The sequence below is a fragment of the Ovis aries genome, chromosome 6 (assembly GCF_016772045.2).
Source record: "Ovis aries strain OAR_USU_Benz2616 breed Rambouillet chromosome 6, ARS-UI_Ramb_v3.0, whole genome shotgun sequence".
NCBI lineage: Eukaryota > Metazoa > Chordata > Mammalia > Artiodactyla > Bovidae > Ovis > Ovis aries.
This window is the reverse complement of record NC_056059.1, coordinates 30,646,106-30,668,430: the sequence shown is the minus strand read 5'-3', so window position 1 is coordinate 30,668,430 and position 22,325 is coordinate 30,646,106. Positions and strand designations below refer to the sequence as shown.

The 22,325-nt window shown below is 37.3% G+C and overlaps 1 protein-coding gene across 8 annotated transcripts in view; it reads left to right on the top strand.

Annotated features, from left to right (window-relative positions):
• The window catches only part of PDLIM5 (PDZ and LIM domain 5), a 238,703-nt gene that overhangs the window by 148,953 nt on the left and 67,425 nt on the right, over positions 1 to 22,325 (top strand). The window contains exons 9-11 of one of the 8 annotated variants that reach the window (XM_042251236.2): positions 17,155 to 17,271; positions 19,526 to 19,666; positions 20,394 to 20,525. The exons of the other annotated variants lie outside the window; for them this stretch is intronic. Of the exons in view, the coding sequence (XP_042107170.1) occupies positions 17,155 to 17,271; positions 19,526 to 19,666; positions 20,394 to 20,525 (390 nt within the window). The remainder of the gene's footprint in view (positions 1 to 17,154; positions 17,272 to 19,525; positions 19,667 to 20,393; positions 20,526 to 22,325) is intronic. 8 annotated transcript variants of the gene reach the window in all.

Genomic DNA, 22,325 nt, shown 5'->3' with positions numbered 1-22,325 from the left:
GAATAAATGTGATAAGATCTTATAACTAATAAACAGTACTTAATAAATTTTTATATTATAATTTTCCATATGGAACATTTTAGAATCAAATGTATTCACCACATAATACATTTTATTTGAACACTTCTGCTGTTTCTTTTACGTCTTTAAAGTGTGAAAGTCGCTTGGTCGTATCCGACTCCTTGCAACCCCGTGGATTGCAAAGTCTATGGAGTTCTCTAGGCCAGAATACTGGAGTAAGTAGCCTTCCCTTGTCCAGGGGATCTTCCCAACCCAAGGATCAAATCCAGGTCTCCTGCATTACAGGCAGATTCTTTATCAGGTGAGCCACAAGGGACATCTTTAAAAATTTACCTCTAATTCTTCTCTCCTGGGAGGGATACTGCAGCTGAGTGGCCTTTGAAATGTATGAGATAAACAGAGATCTCACAAGGACATCAGGGTGCTACTGGGGGGCCAAGGGAAGAAGTGTCTTCTAATGCTCTGAATAATTCCACAGAACCAAGCATCATCTTCCCAAAAGACCAGTAGAATGCCACTGAGAGTGGTGGGGCCGAGTACAAATGCTTCTCTTCCAGGATCTTATTCTACCTGCCGCTCTAGCCACAGGTTCTAACCCACAGTGCCTCCCCCCAACTTCCTTTTCTAATTTGTGTTACGGATATTTGTTTACATATCCTACATCTCCAACTAAAATTTGAGCTCCTTGAATACAAAAGTCTTCAGTTCAGTTCAGTTCAGTCGCTCAGTCTTGTCCGACTCTTTGCAACCCCATGAATCGCAGCACGCCAGGCCTCCCTGTCCATCACCAACTCCGGGAGTTCACTGAAACTCATATCCATTGAGTCGGTGATGCCATCCAGCCATCTCATCCTCTGTCGTCCCCTTCTCCTTCTGCCCCCAGTCCCTCCCAGCATCAGAGTCTTTTCCATGAGTCAACTCTTCACATGAGGTGGCCAAAGTACTGCAGTTTCAGCTTTAGCATCATTCCTTCCAAAGAATACCCAGGGCTGATCTCCTTTAGAATGGACTGGTTGGATCTCCTTGCAGTCCATGGGACTCTCAAGAGTCTTCTCCAACACCACAGTTCAAAAGCATCAGTTCTTTGGCGCTCAGCTTTTTTCACAGTCCAAATCTCACATCCATACAAAAGTCTTAGTGAAACATAAATTGAAGGGAAAAGGCATTTTAATAGGCATGCTGTTTCTTCCTAGACATTTATACATAAATGTATATGTAAATATAAATACTTAAGTATATAAATATAGTTGCTCTCTGAACAGTATAGGGGGCTAGGAGTGCCAACCTCCTGTACAGTCAAAAATACACAGATAACTTTACAGTTAGCCCTCCTTTTCTGTGGTTCTGCATTCTTGGATTCAGCGAAGATGGATTGGGTAGTACTACAGTATGTATTTAGTAAAAAAAAAAAAAAAAATCCACTTGTAAGTGGACCAGTGCAGTCCAGATTCATGTGTTCAAGGGGAAACTGTATATAAATATATAAATTCTATTTGCAAGTGGGTGTTCACAGTGTAAACTTCATCTCTAGTGAACTACTTAGCCAGCTGAGGCTGCCATAATAAGATATCCAGACTTGATGACTTAAACAACAAAAATTAATTTTCTCACAGTTTTAAAAGCTAGAAGTCCAAGACCAAGGTGCTAGCAGGGTAGGTTTCTGTTGAGGCATGCCATGTCTGGCTGAAAGCCAGCCAGCTTGTCTCTGTGTCCTCACATGGCCTTTCCTCTGGGGACTAGCAAAAAGCACGAGCTATGGGTACCTGTCTCTTGTGTTCCTTTAAGGAGACCAGTTGTCTTGGATTAGAAACTCAACCATTATGACCTCATTTAACCTTGCTGCTGCTGCTGCTGCTAAGTCACTTCAGTCGTGTCCGACTCTGTGCGACCCCATAGACGGCAGCCCACCAGGCTCCCCCATCCCTGGGCTTCTCCAGGCAAGAACACTGGAGTGGGTTGCCATTTCCTTCTCCAATGCATGAAAGTGAAAAGTGAAAGTGAAGTCTCTCAGTCGTGTCCGACTCTCAGCGACCCCATGGACTGCAGCCTACCAGGCTCCTCTGTCCATGGGATTTTCCAGGCAAGAGTGCTGGAGTGGGGTGCCATTGCCTTCTGTGCATTTAACCTTAATTACCTGCTTATAAACCCTGTCTCAGAAATACTGTTGCATTAGGTGTTAGGGCTTCAACATGAATTTAGAGGAAAGACACAATTCAGTCCATAATACATACCAGCTGCCTTTCTGTACTAATATTCATTTTGACAAACTAGCATTTAGAGAAAGCTATTCTAAAGTAGAGTGACTGACTTAGACCCAGTTGGAAGTACTGTTGTTACTCTGTTGTGGCACCTCCTTTTCTGATTGGCATGCTAAGTGTTTGTCTCCATGTCCTATATCCATAACTAGAGTGTAAGCTCATTGAACACGAGCTTTTTGTGTTCTTCACCACCCCCAAATTTGGCTCTAATTAGCAATAACTAATGGTACCAATTATATATAATTGCATATTTCTCCAATTCTCTGTTAAGTTTTAGAGAAATTGTTTGCAACTGGTTTGACATAACTTTTAATTGAGTGAAAGTTCAGAATAAGGTCAAAGCTTCATAAAAATATCAAGGAATTAATATCTATAGTGAGGATAAGGGAGAGCCATACCTAAGGTGCTTGGAAGGAGGATTGTTTTGCTCTGGGCAATCTAACTGGCAAAAGTTGATGCTCTTCCCTCGCTATTATCTGTTGAATAGCTGTGGAAGATATTAAATGAACATTTGTTTGTTAATCCATGTTCCTTTCTGGTTTTGGTCTGTTTTAACATGAATAACTGTGACTCCTGTGAGGTGACAATACATGACTAATGTTAGAAATAGGCATATGAAATGCTTATTACTCTGGAAAAGCCAACAAAAATTTTATCGTTACTAAAGAAATGTTTCAAGTTAAAAGTATAATCTAAAATACTGACCTCCATATTATCAGATGTACTGAAAGCTAATATTAATATGTCACCAACCATAATAGAGAATTATTAAAGGCCATAGAAAATTTTATTTAAAGTTAATTATTTTAGAAACATATACCTAAAATACATCGTGTCAAGCACCATACAAAGGGTGATGTTTCTTGACTCACTTCTCAGTTTCTACTATATGTAGTAAAATATTTATCTAATAATTTTAAAATTTTTATGCATGTATAGAAGATCCCCTGGAGAAGGGAATGGCTACCTACTCCATTATTCTTGCCTGGAGAACTCCATGGACAGAGGAGCCTACCAGGCTACAGTCCATGGAGTTGTAAAGATTCCAACATGAGTGAGCGACTAATACTTTCACTTTCATCGGTCTGTATAAATAAGTATAAAGTAGTATTTTGAGGGCTTCCCTCCTAGCTCAGTCGGTGAAGTATCTGCCTGCAATGCAGGAGACCCAGGTTCTATTCCTGGATCAGGAAGATCCCTTGGAGAAGTATTTTTGCCTGGAGAATCCCATGGACAAAGGAGCCGGGTGGGTTACAGTCCATGGGATCACAAGAGTCAGACACGACTTAGCAACTAAACCACCAAACCACCACCAAGGTGGTATTTTAGTTTAGCAAAAACGATTTCTAAAATTATCATGACCCAAACATACTTTCATTAGTCTGTTTTTTCTCTCTCTCTCTTGTTCAAGTAATGGTGGGTTCTGATTTTTCACAGATTATGGTGAAGAATTAATGTGTGATGTAGTTTCCCCATTTCCAAAGACTTAAACGTACTCACCAGGGGAAGAGTGACTGGCTCTCCTGTTAGCTAGAAAACAGTTCAAACTCCAGTCACCAGTTACATTACACAAAACTGAAGTGGTTATGGGGGGGAAAAATCTAGGCTGTCCCTTGGCACTAACTAATGTCCCTGTGATCTTCAGTTGAAGGCCATCAGAACAGATGTTACTTCTTGAATACAAACTTGTCACCTTTGTACATTCATTGAAAATTTAGACAGCAGAACCTACATAAATTTTTCCCAACAGGTTCAATTTACAGCAAGTTTTTAAAACATTTTAGGTTGTTCACAGATATTCACAGGATCCACATAAAACAGATTTTTAAAAATTTATTTATTTAGCCTCTCGTCTTGTGGGATCTTAGTTCCCTGATCAGGGATTAAACCCCAGCCCTCGGCAGTGAAAGTGTAAAAATAGATTAATGAAAAAACACAGTTTGCTAACCTGTGCATGTCTTCATTATTTCTGTTTTCACAAATATACTGGACTCTGTTGTATATTCTTATTAGGACATGTGTCATTTGAGTAAATTACCTAAAATTATTATTTAAAAGCTACACAAAGGAATTAGGAATCATTTCCTTGGCTCATAATCTCACATGTTTTCATGAGGTTAAAATCAGGTTTGTCCCAAAACACAGAACACAAAGACTTTCACAGCACAGTCTAATTTTTAAAAGCAAAAATAGAATTATGCTTAGCTGATAATATTATCATATGCATTCCTGCAAAGTATTGTGTTAACCTGGAAAAAAAGGCCACAGGTTCAAAAATGGGTATATAACCAAATAGTAATTATTGTCTATTGCAAAATATGGGATGTTTGTAATTTATCTCCTTTCCTTTTCTACTGGTTGATTATATTGTCCTATGGGCTTCCCTGGTGGCTCAGACAGTAAGGAACCCACCTGCAATGCGGGAGACCTGGGTCGGGAAGATCCCCTGGAGGAGGGCATGGCAACCCACACCAGTATTCTTGCCTGGAGAATCCCATGGATAGAGGAACCTGGCGGGCTACAGTCCATGGGGTTGCAAAGCGTCAGACGTGACTGAATGACTAAGTACAGCACAGCACACAGGCGAACAGTGGTTTGATGACTATAATGTAAAGTCGCCATCTATTGAGCATAAGTAATTACTACACTTGAGCTCCTTGTGAGAAAAGTGTATTATTGAAGCAAGAAACATAGTTCCTATGTACTCTGTTTTCACACACAGATTGTTTAATTTTCTGTTTCATTATGGAAATACTTGGATACTTTTTCCAAATTTAACTGTGAAGACTAATATTTATGAAGTTGTTTCATGAAAATCAGCGTTTGTAATAAGCAAACATTGACTTTCAAAGTACAGAATATGCACTAAGTTCTTTAGAAGTTTTATCAGACTAGCAGTGCTTCTATTATGATGCTGTTTCGATAAATTCTTTTCTTTTAACCTTAAATATTTCAAAATTATTTTATTGAGTTAAACAAAAAAATAAAAGGAACTTATTTTAACTAAAATTCAATGTTGAAGATACTTCCTACAGCTTACTTTTTTTAATTCAAAAGAAATTATAATTTAAAAAGATTAATTGGGGGTAATGATAATAGTCTTCCCCATGATGGAAGACTTAATTTTCTATCTTTGACTGCCATTCGGTTTTACATCTTTCCATCACACTGAAAGTTTCAAAACCCCAAGTTTTTCTACTTTTATGTGAAGGTGTGTTTATTATGATGGTGAAGTGAAAGTCGCTTAGTCGTGTCTGACTCTTTGCGACCCCATGGACTATACATATTCAGTCCCTGGAATTCTCCAGACCAGAATACTGGAGTGGGTAGCCATTCCCTTCTCCAGGGGATCTTCCCAACCCAGGATCAAACCTAGGTCTCCCGCATTGCAAGCAGATTCTTTACTGTCTGAACCACCAGGGAAGCCCAAGAATACTGGAATGGGTATGTGTTAGTCGCTCACTTATGTCCAACTCTTTGAGACCCCCATGGACTGTGGCCTGCCAGGCTTCTCTGCCATGGAATTCTCCAGGCAAGACTATTGGAATGGGTAACGTAGCCCTTCTCCAGTGGATCTTCGTGACCCAGAAATCAAACTGGTGTCTTTTGCATTGCAGGCAGATTCTTTACCAGCTGAGCTACCAGGGATTTTATAAAAGGAAATTGAAATAATTTATTGCATAGTATAGCATAAAACATTTGATAGGTATGGACATTCGGATGTCTTAATTTTCTTCTTCCTAGTCAAATTAAAGAACTCTGTTTTCAAGTTACATTATTCTTATGAGAAGTCTTAATCGTCTATATTTTCTCTGTTGTGTTTCTCTATTTTTATATCTATTAACAGGTATGTATTGAGTGCTGCTTCTTTGTCCAATTTTGATATGTGTTCATCTCCCAAATACATCTAATCAAATACTTCTGAAGAGTCTGTAATCATTTCTTTAAAGTTATGTTCAAGCTAGGATAACACCTCATCAATTTTTGAGTTAGCATTACATATGTATTTTATCTTTTCACATAATTTATTACCCTAATATCCTAATAATTCTAGGATAGGAATAAACGTTTGAGGATAAATTTCTGAAAGATTTTAATGGCTTCAGGTAGTTGTATATCACTGTTCAGATAATGGGTAAACTGGAAGTTTTGATACAAAGAAGCAAGACTTTTAAGTGGTACTCAAACTTATCCTTTGCTTACAACAATAGAGTCAAATATCTCTTGTTAATATCATCAGATCTCTTGGCAGTGATACAAGTAGGGATATTGAAGCAGTACCACATGCATGTTAAGAAAATGTACATACACATAATAGTCATTTAAATGTGAAAGATAAAACAACCAGACAGTGTTAATTTAAGGGATTTTTAAAAGTTAAAAATATATATATATATAGAAAACAAGATGTTGTCAAGGATTATTATTAAAATAATAAATGCTGGTTGTTGAAAGATATTAACAGGCAAACAAAAATCACTCGAACTCAGAAATAAATACTGGAGAAGTTTATGTTTATTTACCTTCTGGAGAAGATTGAAGCCCAGGTAGAAAGTTTTTCTTAATGTACTCCCTGAAATGGGCTTAAAACTCAGCATTCAAAAAACTAAGGACATGGCACCATCACTTCATGGCATATAGATGGGGCGACAGTGGAAACAGGGACAGACTTCCTTTTCTTGGGCTCCAGTATCACTGCAGATAGTGAATGCAATCACGAAGGGTAAAAGTCACTTGCTCCTTGGAAGAAAAGCTATGACAAACCGAGACAGCATATCAAAAAGCAGAGACATTACTTTACTGACAAAGGTCTGTCCAGTCAAAGCTATGGTTTTTCCAGTAGTCATGTATGCATGTGAGAGTTGGACCATAAGAAAGGCTGAGTGCCAAAGAATTGATGCTTTTGAACTGTGGTGTGGTGTTGGAGAAGACTCTTGAGAGTCCCTTGGACTGCAAGGAGATCCAACCAGTCCATCCTAAAGGAAATCAGCCCTGAATATTCATTGGAAGGACTGATGCTGAAGCTAAAGCTCCAATACTTCTGCAACCTGATGAGAAGAACTGATTGACTAGAAAAGACCCTGATGCTGGGAAAGATTGAAGGCAGGAGGAGAAAGGGACGACAGGATGAGATGGTTGGATGGTATCACTGATTCAATGGACATGAGTTTGAGCAAGCTCCGGGAGATGGTGAAGGACAGGGAAGCCTGGCATGCTGCAGTCCTTGGGGTCACAAAGAGTTGGACACAACTGAGTGACTGAACAGCAAATAGGCTATAAATCACTGAGAGAAAAAGACTAAGTATTTAGAGAACTTATAGATGAGATTTGCTAAGTAATATAATTTTTTTTTTTAAGTCTGGAGAACGGAGAAGAAAGAAGACCGGGAACAGAAAATACGGTGCTAGGTTTTAAAAACGAAAAAAGTCAGCTTCTAAGCTATAAATTAGTTTGAACTCGAGGTCACCTGAAAAAAAAGGCCTGGAAAGCATTCTTAAAAACCATCTAGTGAGCACTGAGACGAGGAGGGCAGGATTGCTGTGACCCAGAATTAAGTTCTAAAGAAACACATCACACCCTACTAACCCATTTTGGATAGATTGGGGGAGATCTTAATTTTAATAGTTATCAAAAGCTTTTATGATCCTCTTGAATTTAATGGTAAAATGAGGCTAATGATTATCAAGTAGATTCATAACAGGTTGAAGGAGTTTAATGAAAGGACATTGTTTGGAGATGAGTCAGTGGCTTGGATGAAGACCCCTTCTACAGCTGACTGCCTTAATTTGTAGCTAATATGAAGCAGGAAGGTATAGCAAGTATGTTTCATAACCAGATCTTCCTCAATAATATATTGGCCATGTAGGAAAATGGACCAAATCTAGATTTTTTTTTAAAGGAAGGAAAGAAATTTGATATGGTTATGTGCAGTATAGATCAAATTATTTGCTCTTCTTGAACATATTGGGAGGAGTGGGATAAAGTTATCAAAAAACAAATATCTGAAGAACTAGGGATTTTGGAGGAAAATGAACCCAAGATGACTTTGCCACTTCACATGGCCTCTAAAATTATAAGCAAATAATAGTTCTGTTCTGTGCTAGTAAACTCTCATGTGCATATTATGTTTAATGTTTATTATGTTTGCTCTTTGACGGTTATATAGCCAACCCCAACAAAATCAACTGAAAAATCATGGGACATTTAAGCGGTCTTAGGGTCAGAGGCAATGATATAAGTGCTTGTTTTTAGCTGATAATATGAGCTAGTTCCTTGACTAAAGTCCATAGCCCCATCTTCTTCCACAAACACTCTCCCTTAGACTGAGGCCTCATAGATGGCTGTGGAGATTGATAAGCAACTGAGTAAATAAATGCCAGGCCATTTATTGCCTTGTGTATAACATTAAGGGGTTTAGATTCTTGTCACAAATAAGAAACCAAATATAAGATTTTAATCATGGGAGTAACATCTGATGTCAGTTTTTAAAAGATCATTCTGAATACTATGGAAACTTAATTATAAAGGAGAAACAATGAAAACAGAAGGCTAGTTCTGTGTGTTTTCTTAATTCAGGCAAGAGGTGATAGTCACTCAGGCCGTGAAAGTTCTAATAGAGCTGTAGAGACTTGAACTGGTTTATATTTTAGAGGAAGAACTGGCAGGGGTTTAGAAATAAGGGGGTTGTTGATGGTGGATAATGGAAAATTGCCGAGTCAGTGAATTTGGTAAGCATTAATTCAGTTGGTAAAAGTCAGTGAAATTGCCGAATCAACTCAGTACAGTAAAAAGGCTAAGGGAGTCAAAATGTAGAGGAGTGAGTTGCGGAAAAGGGTGTTTAAAACAGAGATTTTAGACATGTTAGACTTGCTGATGGAAAGTAAAGGTTATGAATTCTGGAGTGCGTGGTTGTGGCATTCCAGGCCAGTGACCTAACTGTAGAGGGATTATCACTGAACTGAAGAAGTTAGAGAATGCAGCAGTCTGATTATTTAGTGACTCAGCATGATAACATTGAGGTCATCAGGAAGATTGTTGGAATGGGGTAAAGAGAAAGACAGTGAGCCCGGGGCTAAAGCCGACAGTGGGCAGGGTTAAGGCCAGACAGTGAATAGGTGCGGAGTCAGCGGTGTAGTCTAATGACCCAGGCCCCGAAGCACTCAGCATATTGCAGGATCAAAGATGATTGATGGTGTAAAAAGGAAGCAGAAGGACACTTGCTCCATCTCTAGGTTTATAAACTTATGCAGTATGAGAAAAAAGGGACTTCTGGGGGACAGCAGGCACATCTAGAATGGCAGAGGGTTTGTGAGGTCTGAGAGGTATGGGAAATGGATCAGATCAGGAGACATAGAACAGTAAAGAAATGAGAGTTCAGAAGATGATGGATGGATGACTCAATAGGTAGTATTTGTGGCAGGTAAACAGAGATGGGAAGTATGGTGGACTTGCTCCTTGGGGTCTGTTACGGAAAAGTGGACATTAGACCATAAATACCATGAGAACAGGAAATTACAGTGGGCAGCATACATGGTGTGAAATGGGACTTCGAATAAGATTTTGTGGCTGAATGAACGAATGGATGCAATGAATGATTGAATGGGAGAGCTCAGGATGTGTGATCCAGAATATTTAGCCAGAGAGCATGTGGCCAGTGGCTTCTGTTCTCTAATGCTGGAAGAACATTCTCGCTAGACATGGGGCGGTATAGTGACTTTCCCAGGATACCTGGTTTCTCCAAGGACTCATACTGGGTGGCTGTTGAACATGGCATTCAGAAAGATTTATTTATATTTTCAAATAGATAACAGATTGACTCAACACTATTGAATCATACATTATTTTAATCTGGATTTGGAAAAATACTTTCATCGTAAATTCTTTTTATAATATTAGGATTATATTACGACTACAAAATGGCATATTTTTGCCCCATACAAGAAATTGTTCCTAACTATATAGTAGAAATCATTGAAATCACTAATAGGGATGATTCAGTGATGAAACTGATGATGTGCAGTGAGAGGAGCTAAGGTTAGTGCAAAGTACCTTGCTGTTAGTGAGGGAGATGGACTTTTATCAGGAATAGTTACAAGTGATTTCTAAGTTGGTATTATACCTTAAAATCTTTATATTATATTGGTATTTTTATAGACATTGTGCAAATATATACTCATTCTTTATCTATGTTATCTTTAGACCCCATGCTATATTTTCTCTAAAGAGATCAAGAAATATAGATAACTAAAGACTTCAAAATCCTAAAGGATAGTGCCGTCAACGTGTTGCGTTCAATATGTCAGTAAATCCGGAAGACCCAGCAGTGGCCACAGGGCTGGAAAAGGTTAATCCTCTTCCCAGTTCCCAAGAAAGGTAGTACTAAAGAATGCTAAGCTTCGGACAGTCGCACTCATCCCCCATGCTAGTAAGGTCATGCTTAAGATCTTGCATGCTAGGCTTCAGCATTATGTGAACCAAGAACTTGCAGTTGTCTAAGGTGGGTTTAGAAAAAGAAGAGAAACCAGAGATCAAACTGCCCACATTCGCTGGATCATAGAGAAAGCAAAGGAATTCCAGAAAAACATCTATCTCTGTTTCATTGATTACGCTAAAGCTTTTGACTGTGTGGATCAGAACAAACTGGGGAAAGCTCTTAAAGAGATGGAAATACCAGACCACCTTACCTGTCTCCTGAGAAACCTGTATACGGGTCAAGAAGCACCAGTTAGAACCCTTTATAGAACAAATGGATGGAGGTCAGGATGGAGAAAAGAGTACGACAGGGCTGTCTGCTGTCACCCTGTTTGTTTAACCTATACGCTGACTACATCATGAGAAATGCTGGGCTGGATGAGTTACGTGCTAGAATCAAGATACGCAGGAGAAACAGCAACAACCTCAGATATGCGATGATGCCATCCTAATGGCAGAAAGTGAAGACGAACTAAAGAGCCTCTTGATGAGGGTGAAGGAGGAGAGTGAAAGAGCCAGTTAAAACTAAACATTAAAAAACCTAACATCATGGCATCTGGCCCCATTACTTCCTGGCAAATAGAAGAGGGAAAGCTGGAAGTAGTGACAGGTTTCCTCTTCCTGGGCTCTAAAATCACTGCGGATGGTGACTGCAGCCATGAAATCAGAAGATGATTGCTTCTTGGCAGGAAAGCTATAACAAATATAACAGTGTGTTGAAAAGCAGAGACACTACTCTGCCAGCTAAGGTCTGTAAAATCAAGGCTATGGTCTTCCCAGTGGTCAGGTATGGTTATGAGAGCTGTACCATAAAGAAGGCAAAAAGTCAGAGAATTGATGCCTTCGAACTGTGATGCTGGAGAAGACACCTGAAAATCTCTTGTAAAGCAGGGAGATCAAGCCAGTTAATCTTAAGGGAAATCAACCCTGAATACTTGTTGGAAGGACTGGTGCTGAAGCTGAAGCTCTGGTATTTTGGTCATCTGATGCGAACAGCTGACTCATTGGAAAAGTCCCTGATGCCAGGAAAGGTTGAGGGCAGAAGAAAAAGAGGGTGTCAGAGGGTAAGATGGCTCGATGGCATCACTGATGCAATGGACATGAACTTGGGCAGACTCCGGGATGTGGTGAGGGACAGGAAGGCCTGGCATGCTGCAGTCCATGGGGTCGCAAAGAGTCAGACACAGCTGGGTGACTGAACACAACAAAAAGAGTTCACATAATACTAAGACTGGACATTTAATAATGTATCATCCATTACAGAAAAGCAAGATCAGAGGAATGCATGAAAGCTAGGGCAGAATTTGAAAGGTGCTGAAGAAAAGCCTGCTTCAGACTCTGTGGTGATGTAAATGGGAAGGAAATCCGAAAAGGAGGGGTATGAGTATATACATAGCTGATTCACTTGGCTGTACAGCAGAAACTACTGCAACTTTGTAAAGCAACTAAACCCCATTAAAGAGAGAGAGAGAGAGAATGAGATAAAACAACAGAGAACAAATTCCCCGTGCAAATAAGCTCCAGTTCTTTCAAGGCCTCCATTTATATTTCCTTCTTTTCCTTGTTTCAGTAAAGTACAAAGCACCAAGTAAAATTTCTTTGACCCAGTTTCTTTTATTCGCTCTCACAAAAAAATAAACCTCATTTTGAATGGTGTTATTCTTCATTTCATAATCTTCTTTTAACTTCTGACAGTCAGTCCCCTCAGCCCCTCCATGTGCAAATCAAGGGTGCCCTATTTTCTTATTTTTAAATTATTTTCATGATGAAATTTATAATAAATGTAGAATTAACAGGCTCAAATAATGTTTTTAGGCTGATTTTTTTTTTAAAAAAGGCAGTTGAAATTAATACATTTAGCTTGTGATAAAAGGTGTCAGAAATTTCCACCTGAGGTTTTGTTAATTTAACTTACCAGAGGGGAAATTGTAATTACAAATGAATGCATATTTGTTGTTGAGAAGCTGGCAGAAGATTCCCATTTTTCCTGATGACAGACAGTTTCCTTGGCTAAAATAAATAACTTTGCTCCTCCAGTGAACCCCAAAACTACAGAATGCAGTTACAATGCTGGTATAGCTCACTTTTTTTTTTTCCATTTTCTGCTTTCACAGTATTCTGTGAATGCTTGCTTTGTAGAAGACTGAATATACTAGCAACAATTTATTGTCATTTTCCTCTTTTACCTGCTATAAAATATATATGTAAGGTTTCTGATTTTTTTTTTCTTAATGAAAACCTGCCATGTAGGGATTAATAAATCATTCTGTCTGATTATTTTGTGACATTCATGTGGAGAGTGAGGAGGATTGAAATTTGTGTTTGGAGACTGAAAGTTTTCATACTGCGAGGGAAGGTTTCTGTATTCCTTTTCAAGGTTAGTCTTTGTGAAGAATTTGTTCTTATATAGTTTGGATGTCATTCCATCAAAATATGGATGAGCCAAATTAACATTTTGATACTTTGTAACTGAGCTGCATTTTATCATCCTTCTGCCAGAAATAACTAGTGAAATAGTACTAAAAACAGGTAAGTGTATTAGATAAGGTCGGAGCACAGAAGATGGAAGAGAAGTGGTCAGTTGGCTCCTATGATGAGACTAAATGAAATTAGGAATGCACCCCAAAAGACAAGACTGTATGATTCCACCTGTGTGAGGTATCTACAGTGGTCAAATTCACAGAAACAGAAATAAAATGGTAGTTACCAGGAGCTAGGGGGAATTGGGGAAAGGAAAGTTGTTATTTAATCAGTATATAGTTTCAGATTTATAAGATGAAAAAGCCATGGAGCTCTGGAAATCTGTTTCACAACAGAAGCTAAACCTAGCATTACTAAACTATACACTTAAAAATGGTGAAGATGGTAAATTTTTTTTTTTTTTTACAGTTGAAGTCTATTTGACTTACAGTGTTGTGTTTCAGGTATACAGCAAAGTGATTCAGTTATTCTTTTTCAGATTATTTTCTATCATAGTTAGGACAGTAAATTTTATGTTGTTTTTTTTTTTTAACCACAATAAAAAAAAAAGTGAGGAATGCAAATTGTCAATTAAATTTAGCCACAGAAAGGTCATTCAGGACCTCAGCAAGAAAATGGTTTTCTGGAGGTTGGAGAGTGAGCCCACTTGAGGCAGTGGAAGAGGGGCAGGCTGCTGAGGAGATGGAGACTATGTAAGTAAAATTACTTCATAGTGTTTGGATGTTAAGGTACATGGGGGAAATAGAAGGTGAAGGTGTTTTCGTTGTTATTGTTTTAAGAGAAACTATAGCATTTTTGAATGGGGATGCAAAGCCTGTAGGGGGCAAATAGAAAATGTGAGAGAAATTGATTGAGGCCAGAGATTGATTGAGGCTGCTGAGAAAAGGGGAGGAGCTAGAGTCTACAGCATAAGGAATTAGCAATTTGAGAGTTGCCAGGACTGGTAGGTAGAGTTCCTCTGGCTGCTCCTACAGGTATGGTCAGGTTGGTAAGTTAATCAGATGGGCAACCTCACTCCTGCTTTGCCTGAGCAGACGGTTTACATGGGTCCCCACTGAAAAGCGCAGAAAGGCCCAGTACAGAGATTATACAAAGAAAGGCACAATTGCAAAGAAAGATAATGCACAAATAGCTCTTTGTTCATTTTCCCTGAGAAAAGCAGGCCAAAAGTCTGCAAGCCCAACTCTCCAGACATATCTGGGAAGTGTTCATACCTCTCTCTAGTGAGAAATGACAAGTGACTTAAGTAACAGACCAAGCTGAAAGTCTTGCTGCTCAGAGGTGCTATTAATTAGAGCTTCTTCCAACCCTAAAAAGAATATATATTGGGGAATGACAGAATGAGAATAGATATTGATGTCTGTTCCGTACTAAATGAGATAGTTTAAAATTTTCTTAAGTCTATTATTTTCAGACATTGGCTAAGCAAAGGAATAGATAATCAGTGTGTGTAACACATGGGAAACCTCCTGAGTACATTTGTTTGGAAACTTAGAAATCTGGCTTTAAAGGGTATTTTATGAGTTATATGAACTTTATTTTCAAATGGTATTCATTTTTCCAGTCAACAGAGTTTGTGGAGGTGTTGGAAAACTCAACTCCTTCAATTCACTGTGTTTTCCTTACCTGTCCTCATTATGTATTATATATTAATTATGTATTATATATTAAAATATAGATATTGATATGTATTACATACTATGTAGTATATACATTATGTACCAATATATAGGTATTGATAATATTTTATTTTTTCTAGGATATTGATAATTCTTTATGTTTTAAAGGACATTTTAAAAGTTTTTTTTTTGGAGTTCTAGTCATTTCTTTGAGGTTGTTCTTGTATCAGTTCTTAAACAGTAATACCTGTTTCAGCTGAATTGGGAAACAGTCTCAAGAAGGTACGAGATATATTCTGTGGAAAAAACTCACTATAGATATAGTGAGTTTGTACTTGAAAACAATAAATTTCTCCAATGCATTTATTCAACAAATATTTATTTGTTGTTTTCTATGTTGTAAGCACTTTGTTTTACTTACACCAGTGAACGTAACTGTCCCTGACCTCAGGGAGCTTCTAATCTAGTGAGGGAGTCCAGATTCAAACAAATAACCACATAAATTGTATAATTAATATAATAACAAATTATGTGAAGAAAAAGTACAAGGTGGTATAAAACCATATTACACAGGCCGCATTTAGGTAATTTGGGGAATTAGGGAGACCTCCCTGAGGAGGTGACATTTAAACTGAGGCCAGAAGGTTACTTAAGAACTAGTGTGATGAAGATGTGGCGGAGAGCTGGGTATAGAAAGTGAGAGGTAATAGACTGCACAGTGGCCTTGAGGTGGGAAGAGGGTTTAAGAAGAGATGGAAGACCGCTGGACTGGAGCAAGCCAGACAGAGAGAAAGCTCTGTAAGAAAGGCTGGTGAGTAGGGAGCCTAGGATCACAGCCATCCATGGAGCAGTGCTGGCAGCATCTAAGAACCAGACAGGGTCAGATTTATGTTCTTAAGAGTTCGCTCTGGTAGCTGTGTGGAGACATTAGTCTCTGTGACAGGGGGTCAACAGACTTTCTCTGTAAGACATGAGGTAGTAAATATACTAGATTTTGTGAGTCATGGGGGTCTGTTGCAGCTGCCCAGCTCTCCATGTTTTATGGAAGTAGCCATAGACGCTATATGAGTGACTGAACCTGGCTGTGTTCTCGAAAACTTATTTATAGATGCTGACATTTGAGTTTCATATAGATTTTACGTGTTGTGAAATAGTCTTTTTTTTTAACTTTTTAAATCATTTAAAGATATGAAAGCCATTGTTAGTTCCCAGGCCGCATGAAGATAGGAGGCAGGCTGACTTTGACCTGGGAGCTGTGGTTTGCTGAGTGTGGTTTGTTACAGCACTTCTTTTCTTTCTTGTTTAACTTTTTTTACTCTGCCTCTTAAATGATGTTTACTTCTACCTTGACATTTTTCTTAAGTTATCTACACTTTTTTCCAACACTCTGTTAAAGATATGACCAGTACTAAATAAAAAATGGGAATATAACCTCTTCTATTTTTATCTTAGTGTTACATTTTCCATTTGAAACTCAATAGACATGACTGATCCATTCTACTTTTTTCCACAGGCTTTTTTAAAAATGAATAATTTTTTGTTTTTTCCTGTTTATTTTTTTTTCCCAAAGTGTTATACTTGGTGCTTTCTTCTTTCAGGCCTCACACTGAATTTTTTCATCTTCTCTTTACTTGGTAATAACTCTTAAATTTAATTCTGACATTCAAAAGAAAAAATGGTAAAGACATCAGGAAAACAAAATGCATCATATTCAAACAACACAATTGCTTGTAAACGTTTGTTTCTGATAAGATGAAATAGTTTCTTTACATCAAGGTATGACATCCATATTATTTCAGATCTGCAAATAATTATTCTGACTTGAAGGGAAATTCGTAGTTGCTTTTGTGTATTGTGGTATTCAGCCCCACAGGATGCTAGAAAGCATAAGGTTTTAGAAAGAGTACATATAGACTTGGTTCAGCATCCATCTGAGCCTTACTAGGTATATGATATGATATGATATGATATGATACTGGGCAACTTAATTAATTTCTTGGAGCTTAAGTTTCTCTGAAGCATGCAAAATACATAGTGATGGAAATTCCCACCCACCTTTCTTCCCCCTGTAAGCATGATAGTTTATCACATAAAAATTGCTATGTTAAAAAACGGCCTATATTTGTTGATTGTGAGGGTGTTTGGTGTTAGTTTTAACCTTCTACAGATAGAAAGTTTAAAAAAAAAATCTAGCGGTATTCCAAAATGGAACCAATGAGCTTTTAAGGTGGTATACATGATTAAAGTCTGTACTTTTCATTAATATTTCCTCTGCCTTGTTTATTTTACTTCTGAAAACTCAGGTTTGACAGTTCTCTGGAAGACCTACCTCAGAGTGGACCTCACCCACCTACAACTGCTCAGGTTTTACATATTGGTGGCCAAGTAGCCACAGTTTCTAAAGTAACTTCGTATTCTAGGTAGAGTTTTTTCCTCTTGTCTGTCTAAATTTTAATGCTGGTGGTGATAGGTACTAAAACTGTTTGACTATTAATACAAAGGAAAAGCTGATCATAGATTACAGAACTGACATCTCTAATATATAGACAGAGCTTGGCGCTCAGCCTTGGTGGAACACTGCTTTACACTACTTTTAAATTTTTCATTTTTTGTTTGGATTCTGAGTTCTAGTTTAGAGTCAGGAAATCTGTGCCTTTTCTCTGTTCACTGTGCTTTGGAAAGTCATCTTTCTTGAGTTTGTCATAAGTCTATTGAATTAGAGCATTCCCATCTAAAAAAGAACTGATAGAAATTTTATGTTCTAGGTGCCCAGATACATTCTAATTATATTGAGGTTAATTTTCCTAAGATTTTGACGGACTCTGCTCTACTCAATCTTTTTATACTATTATTTGTGATACAATGTGATGAAAGAAATTCATTATAGCTTCCTTTTCTTCTTATAGAAGAAGGATAATTTAGCTGATTGATTTTTTAGATGACTTTTTTGTAGACTTAAGTGTCTCATTATTTGCCATTATTTCCCTGAAATAGAAGCCATTGTCTCAAAGATGCAGAGTAATTGAAAAACTCAAAGTTGAGTCAGTTGTAACTGTATTCTTCCACTTTGTATGACACTCATATTCTTGTGCTCTGCTGCTTATCTCATTTTTCTTTTCTTTTTCTTAGACCCCATTTTTTCTTTTCTAGCCATTCACAACAGTTAAAACATATCTGCACAGTTCAATTAAATTATAGACTTACCAAAAATTATACTTAAGCAATTCTCTCTCTGTGTGTGCATATAATATAGATAGATAGATGGATAAATGACTTACCACGGTTTTCTTAATTTGTCTTCTAATGTTTTGTAAAATTATAGCCAGTGGAACTAGGAATAATGAATTATCAAATTATTCTAGAAGGGAGAAGAGGAGACAGGGAGAAGAGACTTATATCACCCCTCACAGTTTTGGGCATCGGAGCTCTTATTCGCTTGAGTTGAGTTTGGTACATAATTATATTGTGTTAGAGGTGGCCACTGTCACCAGTTTTGGAAAAGGCAGTCATAGTATAGTGAGGCTATTCATTAAGAACTTATATGCGTAGTTAAAGCAGAGAGACATAGATTTCATCCCATGCATTTTAAACTTTCTTTTTACCTAATAAAGAAGTTCTCAATTCCAGCTTGATAACCAGATTTGAGAGAAGGGCATGGCAACCCACTCCAGTATTCTTGCCTGGAGAATCACCATGGACAGGGGAGCCTGAAGGGCTACATACAGTCCATAGGGTCGCAAAGAATCAGGCACGGCTGAGAAACTAAGCAACAGCAGCAACCAGATTTGAAAATCATTACAATCCTAACGATGGAATGTTAATTCCTATCTAGGCATATGACCTTTTCTAAAGGACCAAAGGAAACTATTACTTTAAATAATTGGAATTTTGAAGGTAAAATTTCATAGCAGCATTTTTGAATCTTTACAGAGCTAACTGAAAATAGAAATACAGAGCATCATTAGAGAAGGTGATCTTTTAGTCATATTCACCGTAACTACTGTTTATTTCTGCAAAGGTGTTTGCCCTCTCCAAATAGTTTTACTCTCAATATTTAAAAGTTATTTCTTATCTGTATTAATATGTATTGTAGCTTCTGAATAAGCAGGCAATTGTACCTGCTTCTCTTGAAAACTCGAGTCTCATTAAAACATCAGGCTCTGGGTGTATATTATCTCTAAGGTGTATATCAATTCTACATTCTCGTTATGTAGAAACTTTTTGGAAAAGTTGGTGTAACCTTCCTTCTTTTTCTGCTTATTGAAATTCACCCTTCATGTTTGGATTTATTTTCTGCTTAGTTGTTGACAAAGAAAAAGAAAGGAAGTTGTTGACAAATCAGTCTTCAAATTTCTATTGTTATATGATACTGATTTCACTTTAAGTAGGATTAGAGACTGTGAGCTTTAGAGACTGTGAGCTTAAAAACATTCAAAAATGTTTGTATAGTATTTAACCCAGTTTTATGGAGGATTATGTATCAGATTTTAATTTCTGAGAGAAATCATAGTAACAGTGAATAAAGGATCTGAGCTCCTTTTACACTTGTGACATGTCACGCCTTTAAAAGTCTAAGTATTAACATGGCATGATTGCTATCTTATCTTTATTATGCTACCCCTTCTCACTTTCCTTTTTGCTCCTCTTCTCTGTTTTTCTGCTGACCGATTTAAGCAGCTCCACAAGAAATGTGGCAACCAGTCCTTTGGAAGCTTCTCGAAGCTTATCTACCTTGTCTTCTCCTGCTAGATACAGTGCTGCCATTCTGAGCAGCGCAGCCGCTACTGTGTCTGCTGCTCTTGCTGCAAAAACCAGGTAGAGCTGCATGTACGGTGTGCATCCGATGTGAACCCAGTGCTTTTCACTCTTACAACTCACCGCTGGGAAAGCATTCCCATTGGAATCAGCCACAGCCCTGTTAGGAGATCTTCATTGTATTGGGGACATTTTTTTCTAGGTTGTGGCTATATCCCACAGAGTTTATTGCTGATTTTTCCTAAAATAATCCTTTTATCTCTTTCCATTACCACCGTTTATCTGTGATATTTCTCAGTTGTGTGGATTGTTGCATGTTGTGTGCCTATTGACTTTTGAGTGTTTATCATTTTTATGAAACAAAATTCTGAAACGGAATCAAGCATAAATAGGTATTTTAGATTTCTGTTGGTTTTATCTTCTCCCACAAGCTGGTTATGGTTGAAGTTGATCTAAAGCCTAACTATTCTAATGTCTGTTCATCCTGTAGAAAGACTAAACCTTTTTATTGTTGTAGGGTTTTATTTTTACATAATTTCTAGTATTTATAGCTTTTGATGCTTTCCAAAGGATTGCCTTGATCAACTTTGATGAGAATTTACTCAATTCTGTATTAATGAGTAGAATAACATGATAGACACTTCATCCTCTTTCTGCTGCTTTGTTCTGTTTCTGTCCCTCTCTCTCTCTTTGGGAATGTTTCAAATCACAGACTATAAAAACTACATACTTCCTGCTATCGGTAGTGTGATTTTTCGACTTAAAACTCTTTCTGAATGCTCACCAGGCTCTCCAGTCCCGAAAAATATCACTCACTCCTGGATGCACTTTGCATCAGCCCTGTATCCAAGCCTTTAGCTTTTTCGTATCTCCAGCCCTTGAGGAAATCAACTGGCTCTGTCCATGTTAAGAGGACCAGGTACGGGGAGAGTGGATGTCATAACGGGGGGCTTGCTGTGAAAGGTACTGCTTTCTCTGACACTGAAGCACTGTATTAACAGCCCAAATGAGAAACCCTAGAGCTGTTTTGTGTCCAGTTTTAAATTAACTATAATTTCAATGCAGCAATAATGTACGAGCACATTATTTTGTATGATTATTAACTTGACTTTTAATCCTTTGTGACATCTCTTATTAGCACACTTGATATTTGGTATGAAATAGGACCCTGTTTTTTATTGCATGGATATTGCTATATGAGAATTGTTTAATAAGATACACCTTTATACTTTTCAAAAAAATGAAAAAGAATAATAATTGCTTTTGATTGGCTACTATCTTATAGTTCTTAGATATGAGAGTTTTACTTTGTCAGACAACTTAGTTTTCACCATATCTGGGAAATGCTGAAATACAAAAATGAACTTTTCTCCCAGACTTAACAATTATGCTAAAAATTATTAGGTATAATGTAAAAGTAAAAAAATCCTGAATGTTTCCTAAAGGTATAATCTTAATGAAATGACTATATTATTTCTGAAAGAACATAAAATTAATGGCAGAGAGTATGACTGTAATTCGTAAAAGCCTGATGTGACCTGTTGATCATATGTTTGTGTCCTACCAACAGTGTTATGGATGTGCTCAATATACTTAATTACAGACATCCCTTGGAGATATTACAGGTTTGGTTCCAAACCACTGCCATAAAGTAAATAGTGCAATAAAGCAAGTCACACATTTTTTTTGTTTTCCAGTACATATAAAAGTTATATTTACCCTATATTGTACTCCATTAAGTGTACAATAGCATTATGTCTAAAAAATTAATGTATATACTTTAATTTAAAACTGTTATTGTTTAAAGATGCTGACCATTATCAGAACCTTTAGAGAGTCATAATCTTTTTGCAGTAGTAATACCAAAGATCACTGATCACAGATCACTATAACAAATGTAATCATAATGAAAAATTCTGAAATCTTGTGAGAATTACCAAAATATGACACAAAGTGGGCAGCAAATGCATTTGGAAAAATGATGCTGATAGACTTGCTTGAGACAAGGTTGCCACAAACCTTCAGTTTGTGGAAAGAAGCACAGTATGTATGAAGCACAGTAAAGTACAATTAAATAAGCTCTGTATAACTCTGGATAACTTTTAAGGGAGATGTTTGAATAGGGGGAAGACATATCATTGTACATTTTGCTCTAAGGAAAAAAAATACCCCAAATTATTTGTGGAATTAGATGTTATGGGGAGGGAGGTGGAAGGGGGGTTCATGTTTGGGAACGCATGTAAGAATTAAAGATATTAAAATTAAAAAAAAATGAGCAGAAATATAACATTATTAGGGCTAAGTTTATACAAAGACAGGTGCTGACTACCCTTGGAATAAAAATTCCTTTGAGAACACAATAGAATCTCTAAATCCTCTATTGCTTTCTTTCTGTCTTTATTTTTAACTAAATGGCTTATGGTATGTTTTGGCTGACATCAGATGGAGATGGAATGAGGAAAAGCACTGGTTATGAGAAAATACCCTGTTTCTCCATTTGTGCCATGCTCATTCAGCTTTTGATTTTTTATTCCAGTAAGTTATTTTGTTCTCACTGTTGAACAGAAAAAGAACAACATAAAAATCCTTATATACCTTGTTTGAAGAATTAATGTTTTTCATTTATCATTGCAAAACTGAGAACAGTTTTATAATTTTTTGGTATGTAGTTGTTATGTGGTAAGTCAGTCTGTTTTTAAGCAGGAAAAGTTACTCTAAA